At 52.4% G+C, this 7,827-nt stretch overlaps 1 protein-coding gene across 1 annotated transcript in view; it reads right to left on the minus strand.

Annotated features, from left to right (window-relative positions):
* GALNT15 (polypeptide N-acetylgalactosaminyltransferase 15) overlaps window positions 1-3,078 on the minus strand; it is a 39,584-nt gene extending 36,506 nt beyond the window's left edge. The window contains exon 1 of the mRNA XM_067737410.1: window positions 1,819-3,078. Within this exon, the coding sequence (XP_067593511.1) occupies window positions 1,819-2,495 (677 nt within the window). The 5' untranslated portion in view covers window positions 2,496-3,078. The remainder of the gene's footprint in view (window positions 1-1,818) is intronic.
* Between the last annotated feature and the right edge of the window lie 4,749 nt (window positions 3,079-7,827).

Here is a 7,827-nt window from a genome sequence, read left to right on the forward strand (position 1 = left end):
AATGCACCCACACTTGCACGATGCGGACACACAGAGACACACACACTCACAGCTTTGGGAGCCAGAGACTCTTGATCGAGGCCGTGTGTCTGGTTGGTAAAACGTCCTTGCTCCAGGCCAATGAAAAGATGTATCAAAAGAATTGGAGGGCTTCCCTGGTGGCGCAGTGGTTGAGAGTCCGCCTGCCGATGCAGGGGACATGGGTTCGTGCCCCGGTCCCGGAAGATCCCACATGCCGCGGAGCGGCTTGGCCCATGCGCCATGGACGCTGAGCCTGCGCATCTGGAGCCTGTGCTCCGCAACGGGAGAGGCCACAACAGTGGGAGGCCCGCACACCGTAAAAAAAAAAAAAAAAAAAAAAGAATTGGAAAACGATATATTGATTCATTCAGCAATTGTTTCTTTACTGTGTGCTGGGACTACAGGTTCACTGCATGGCAAGGGAAGCAGGCACCGAATAAACGGATACATCAATGACCATTTAGCTTCGGTTGTCATGAGTGTTATGAATTAAGGCTGCAGAGAGCACAAACCTGTGATGAGGGGGCGGGACCTGGATGGGTCTGGGAGTTGCCTGAAAAGAGCTGTTGCAGCCAAGACCTGGAGTCGGAGCATCAGGGCTGGGGCTTTGGTGACATGGGTGAGACTCTGAGGTACACAGTCTAAGGAGGCTTCACCCTCCAGGCGACTGCATCTGCACGCCCCTGAGGGCGAGTGGCTGAGTGGCCAGGCTCAGAGGAGCCCCATCAGGGATCTGAGAAGTAAGTGGTCCGGCTTCCAACTGCTGCTTCACTCCAATCCTCCCGCCCAGAGGGCTGGAGGATGGGTTTGCTTCCCGGGAAACTCTGGGCTCTGGGAAAAGCAGTGCTTATAGGGAAGGGACCTAGTCACCCAACTACCCAGCTGCCCTGCTCCTGGATGCTGGTAACCAGACCCCTCCTCTGCACCCGCCATGGTAATGGTGGGGAGGGCAGGGGGTCCAGGACGAGCCCACCGTTTCCCTGGGCACAGCCTGTATGTCATCCTACTTCCCAGCTTGCCTCCTGGGGGCGGGGGCACCCTGCCAGGTCAGGCTGCATGAGTGCAGTGTTCTAGATCCTGGGTCCTGGACCTGTCCCCTTAGTTTCACTGACTAAGGAAGGGGGCGTAGAGTGGGGGGCTCAGGCAATTTGGAGCAAATCCCTGCTTTGGCACCTACTAGCTGTGTTACTGTGGGTAAGTCACTTGGCTTCTCTGTGCGTCATTTTCATACGCATAAAATAGGCATGATCGTAGTGCTAGCACCCATCCTTATAAGTTGTAAGGATTTTTGAGTCAATACATGAAAAGCTCTTTGATTAAAGTCAGGCACATGGCAAGAGCCACATAAAGGTTAGCTGCAATTGTTACCTTCATCCAAAATAAAAGTAAACCCAACAATCATACTATTAAAATGTGCTGGAACTGGAAGCGTCTTGGAGAACATCCACCCTAGGCCCCTCTGGGTTATAGAGATAAAGCTGTTTGACAATCCACAGAGACAGAAGGACTAGAACCCAGGACGGGAAGAGAAGGGACAAGGAGGGGTTCCTCCTTTTCTGTCTCTAGGACGGTGGTTCTCCCCTGGAGGGCTGGTTAAAGACAGATCGCTGGACCCCACCCAGGGTTTCTGCCTCTGCATCTCTAACACGTCCTCAGGGGATGCCACCGCTGGTCCAGGGACCACACGTGGAGAAGCGCTGCCCTGAGGCAGTGGAAGCAGAATGCAGAAAGTCTGCATCCCTGAGTATGCTGGTTGCCCTCCAGGAACGGGGAAAGGAGAAGCAAGGGCCTACTTACAGTGGATGCCGTACCTCCGGCAGCGCCCTCTGCAGGGGGATGCGGGCACTGAGCGCCTCCTCCAGGCTGAGCGAGGTCAGCGCCTCTTCTTCAGATGCCCCCGCGTCCTCCTCCTCGGCCGCCCAGTCCCTCTCGGGGGCGTCCTCGTCCGGCCTCCTGCTCAGCCGCTTGATGAGCTGGTAGCTGCCACCTCTCTTGCCCTGGCTCTGGTTCCCTCTCGCCCTGGGAGAGGCCACAGCCACCAGGAGCTGATCCTCCCGCAGCGAGATGAAGGGCGGCAGACCCTCCAGAGGGCCGTACTCTTGGTCCTCGTCCTTGGACTCCAGCACCCACTCCTGGGATTCCCCAAAGTCCAGGCGGTACCCGGCTTCGGGGCCGTGCTTGGCGACCTGAGCTGGGACAGCCTGGGGCAGGGCAGGCAGGGGAGGGTGCAGCACGGCCAGCATCAGCAACACACATCCCAGCAGCAGGAATTGCAGCCTGCAAGGTCCACGCCTGCATCGCTTCCTTACCAGCATGTGGCTGGAACTTGCCAAACGCAACAGGTCATGTTCAAATTCACTGTTTCCTCCTGCTCCGGGTTCCTCCAAGCTGGCAGCAGAACCTGGCGTCCTGGGTCCACCTGGAAGGTTTTTCTGCCGGTCACTTAACCTGCTCCTTTTTTCCCCCGCTGACATTTGCCAGCAGCGTGTGTAAGACCGGCTTCCACTTACAATAAGAAAGCCACGGACCCAAGTCCCAGCCCAGGTCCCCTCTGAGCGGACGTCTTTAATTGCCTTCCAAAAGCCCGTTCACAGGGACTTCAGACTGAACTGTTTGCGCCTCCCTCCACCCCCACCTTTTGATGCCCTTTTCCTCTTTGGGAAAAATAATGTTTCCTTTCTGCTCAGGGGTCCCAGTCCCACGTGTTTCGCTTCCCCCCCTTGCACGAATTGTCAGGCTGCTATGAGATGTCTGGGGGTAGCCGGTGGGTCCTCAGTCTGGCAAAGCTGACAGCCGTCCTCTTTTGGACCCTGCAAGTCGGGTCAGCTCAACAGATGTGAAGCCGGCAGCAGGCTAATTTCCTTTCACACATTGCTCCCCGCGCAGCCGGCCCGAGAAGCTCTGCCAGACGCCGCAGGCGTGCGCCTCGCTCATGGTCCTAATGCCCTCACTGTTCCCAGGCTTTGTGCAACCGGAGGAACCCGACTCCGGGGAAAACAAACGCCGTCACCGCTAGGACCAAACCCAACAGGAACACCCTAGGAGTTCTGATTCAAATCTCCTTCACAGGAAGGCTTCTTTCCCCACCCAAAGGGGCGGGAAAGAATATGCCCTCCTAATTTCCGGAAGGCTGTACCTGGGATGGAAATGCAGGGAGCTCGCTGCCTATTTGCACACTCAGCCTCCGACAGGTCTGAGGACCACCGTCCTCAACCTTCTGAAAAGGAGTGGAGCTGGGGGAGATGCTTTTGTCACAAGCCCCTCCTGCCCACAACAGCACCTGAATGCCTGCTCTGCGCTGGCCTCTGAGCAGGCTGGGGGTGGGGGGTGGGGAGTCAGAAGAAGAGGGGCATGCTCCTTCAGTTGTAAATGTCCTTCATTCAACCAATGAATATTGATGAGCACCCACCATGTGCCAAAACTATCCCGGAGACTGGGGTATAGCAACGAATAAAACAGCAAAATGTGCACCTCGTGGAACTTACATTCTAGTGGGAAAGACAGACAGACAGATAATTAAAATATACAATGGGAGGCACTTCCCTGGCGGCGCAATGGTTAAGACGCCACACTCCCAATGCAGGGGGCCTGGGTTCGATCCCTGGTCAGGGAACTAGATCCCACATCCATGCCTCAACTAAGGAGCCTAAAAGCCACAACTAAGGAGCCTGCCTGTCGCAGCTAGGACCCGGTGCAACCAAATAAACAAATGAATATGTTTAAAAAATAATAATAAAAAAATAAAATATACAGTGGGAGAGACAGTGATACAGGCTAAGGAGAAAAATTAAGCAGGGAAAGGGGCTGGGGAACAAGGGCTGGGCTTGACAATTGACACTGAGTGAGGGAAGGGCTCTCAGAAGCATTTGTGAACGAGGAGGCCTGGGCAGCTCAGTGGGGTGAGCATTTGGGACAGAGAGCACAGCAAGTACAAAGGTCTTGCGACCAAGAGCATGCCTGGCCTTTTGAGGACCCGCAGAGGGCCCGTGTGGCTGGAACAGAGTGGGCAGGGTGGGAATGGAATGAGAGAGGTAAGAGGGGGGATTACTTAGGACCTTGGGAGGCTAAGGTCGGGATTTTGGCTTTTCCTCTGAGTAAGATGAGAGCCCTTGGAGGGTTGTAAGCAGAAGACAGACACAGTCAACTCGGACGTTAACTGGTCCACTCTGGCTGCTATGCTGAGGTTAGACAGTTGGGGAGAACAGGGCAGAAGCGGGGAGACCAACTGAGGTGTTACTGCGGTGAGACGTGATAAGGGCATCACTGGAGGTGGGGCAGTGTTCAGCTTCTGGACGCATTTTAAGGAAAAACCTATACGATTGGTTGGTGAATTAACGTCCAGTGTGAGAGAAAGATGAGTCAAGGATGATTACAAGTTTTTGGTCTGAGCAGTTGGAAGAATCAAGTTGCCGTCAAGGGAGATGGGGAAGGCTGGGAGCATGGAGAGGGCAGTGAAAGCAGTGGTTCCGTTGGGGACACGCATAGTTGGAGATGGCGTTTCAACAGCCAAGGGGAGGGGAAGGGTGGGCAGCTGGATATATGGATGCATGGGGATATATGATAGCTGGAGGTCAGAAGACAGGTCTGGCCTGAAGATAAACAGCCAGACGCCAGCAGCACATAGATGGTGCCTGAAGATCCTGGAGGGAGTGATGGAGACGGGAGAGGCGAGGGGAGCCAGCGAGCTCAGAGGCCTCAGGCGTCAGGCGGACCGGATTGATGGAGGGTGGGTAGCTGGCACCATGAGATGCCACCATCCTGATGTCTGAAGAGGAACCAGGGGTGGGGTGGGGAGGGCTGTCAGTGCAGGGTTCCTGGATGAATTGCTCATTGTTTCTGATTTGATTTTAATCTTAAATTGTGAGCATAAACATCTCATGGGAAAAAAAATGTTTTTCCTTTGGATTCAGTTGCTGCTTCCAGCCTGTGTGTGTGTGTGTGTGCGTGTGCGTGTGTTCACATTTGTTTTCCCTGAAGCCACTCGGAGTCAGAGGTGAAAGAGTGGGTCCTAAACGATTGTTCTCGACAGCCCAGCGCGGCGCCCAATGGACAGCTCATAGGAATTGCCATATTGGACTGTATTTTCCAAATCCCACATCAGGATGTCCTGGGGATGGGAATTGTATGACTTCCAGGTTTAAGAGGCAGGTGTTCTGGGAGATGTGGTTTAGAATGTAAGGACATTTGGGGGTTAACGAGGATGATAGGATGGAGAGTTTTGATTCCAGGAAGCTTTCGGAGATCTAAGGGTGCACATCTCCACCCTCGGGCAGAGCGCCCTCCTCCATCCTCTCCAGTAACACTGGCCTCCAACTTGCCAGCCTCGTCCCACCCCAGGGCCTTTACCTGGCCTTCCTTCTGCTTGATGGCCCTTTCCCCAGAAGTCCAGCCACATGGTTCACTTCCCCACTTTGATGTCAACTCCAAGATCGCCTATTCAGGGAGAGCTCCCCAACCCACCTCTTCCCATCAGAACCCCTCCATCCACGTGTGGCATTGTCTGTCTGCTTCCCCTCTGCTTTCTCCGTGTCTCCATGGCTCTTCTCAATACTCGGTGAGTAAGATACTCAACCGTGTCACTTCTTGATCTGTTTCTATTCATTTTGCTCATTATGGGTCATCTTTCACTGGCTCTTTGCATGCCTAGTCATTTTAACTTTGATGCCAGATGCTGTGAATTTTATCTTGTTGGATATTGGATATGTCCGTATTTCTATACATATTTTGAGCTTTTTCTCTGGAAGGTCAAATGGTTTGATCTTTGAGCCGTCTTTAGCTAAGGGCCCATTTCCCCCCACTTACTGAAGCAAGACCTTCTGAGTACTCGGCCTGACGCCCCATGAATGACGAGTTTCCACTCTCGCCGGTGGGAGCACTGACTATTCCCCGCCCTGTGTGAGCTCTGAGGAGTCTTCCCTCTGCTCCTGTAGCTGGTTCCTTCTCTGGCCTTGAGTTGTTTTCCCACAGGCATGTTCTGATCAGAGCTCCTGTGAAGATTTGGGCTCCTTGCAAATCTCCGGAGCTCTCTGTGTGTAGCTCTCTGCTCCCCAGGCCTCTGCTTTGCATGCTCTAACCCCCTTGGCCTCCCCAGTCTCCCAGTTCTATCTCCTCAAGTCAGGGCCACACCCCGCTCCACCTGGGATCCCCTTCCTGCACTGTAGCCTGGAAACGGTCTCCAGGCAACACACTCACAGGTCTCACCTCATTTGTTTCCCCTCTCTCAGGGATGCTCTCCCTGTTACCTAAGGACAATTCCTGAAACTATTGTTTTATACTTCTTCCAGGGCTTTCAGTTGCCTCTGAATTACTTGAGGAGGAAAGCACTTCTGTGATGTTGTCTTCATTTGGAGTCCCCTAGTAGCGGGCTCTGGGGTATAGTTCATCCTGATGCGTTCTGGTTGTGTGAATTTGCCTACTTGCTACAATTTATTTGTAAACTCGAAATTAACACTTGTGTCACTTTCACAATCATTTGTGGACGAGTGCGGAGTGGCAGAAATGTTGACTTATGTGATGTGCACATTCCCAGCTGAGGTCACACAGGTGACACTCTGACCTTGTTCCAGCTCTCGTATTATAAACAAGTAACCTGTTCTATCTAGTGCTATGTTTACACATTTTTTGTGCTTTATGTTGGTGATTTTGCTGTTTAAAATGGCCCCCAAGCCTAGTGCTGAAGTGCTGTCTAGGGTCGTAAGCGTAGAAGGCTGTGATGAGCCTTACGGGGAAAATGCATGTGTTAGATGAGCTTCATTCTGGCATAAGTTCTAGTGCTGTTGGCCGGTTCAATGTTAGTGAATCCACTATATATATTAAATATATTAAGGTGTCTTTGAATATAAACATATAGAACAAGGTTATGTATTGATTGGTTGACCAGAAGACCAGGGAGCAGTGGTTCTGTATTTGCTAATTCAGTATTCATAGCAACTTTGTAGAACATCACTCCTACGAAGTCTTGTTACTGTACAAAAAAACTGAACAAGTAGTTTATTCATGGAGGGGAGAGAGGAAGAGAGAGAGGGAAGGGAAGGCAGCCTTTGAAGAGCATGTCATCAGGGCAGCTATTACTGTGGGGACCTAGAGCTTAATATCATTGGGGTTGTTTGGGAGCCACAGTAGAGCACGCCTCAGGGTGATCACAATCAAGGGAGAGGGGGTTGGGGTATTTATGCACCAACCCCCCATCAGCTGAGGTCTGCTGGGGAGGGGCACTCAGGGCCTGCTGGGGAGCAGACAGAGGTACTGAATGCCAAAGGAAGTCCTCAGAGAAAGAGGTACAGATGCTGGTGATTGAAGTCCAGCCTGGGTTTCTACTACAGGGGGAGAGGATCCAAGCATCTGCTGCAGATGGCATGACCAGGGCTTGTAAACTCAGATGCTTCCAGAAGCCAGGCAGGTAATATAAGCAAGAGCAGTAGGCCGAGGGGGGCTGCAGGACCCGAGAGTTTCTCTTCCTGTCTAACAAGAACAGCTGTTCCTCAGCTATGGCCAATTTTTGCCATGCAGGAAAATAGGCCGAGACTTGCCAAATCTTCTGGTTTTTCAAGAAAAGTGGGAAATTCAGATTTTTAAAAATGTGAAATCCTAAATTTGTAAAAGCTGGCAGTGAATTTAAAAACTTTTAAATACACCATGAAGGCCAAACAAAACATGGCGGCAGGCCAACTTCAGCCCACGCACCACCAATCTGCAATCTCTCTGGTAGAAGGTGCGCGAAACCCCACCTGTTGGGTATGAGGCTGGAGAAAATGGATCGTCATCTCCTGTGCACGCTAAGCCTTCTGGGAGTGTCAAGAGATGCCT

Source organism: Pseudorca crassidens, chromosome 5 (genome assembly GCF_039906515.1).
Source record: "Pseudorca crassidens isolate mPseCra1 chromosome 5, mPseCra1.hap1, whole genome shotgun sequence".
Classification (NCBI taxonomy): domain Eukaryota; kingdom Metazoa; phylum Chordata; class Mammalia; order Artiodactyla; family Delphinidae; genus Pseudorca; species Pseudorca crassidens.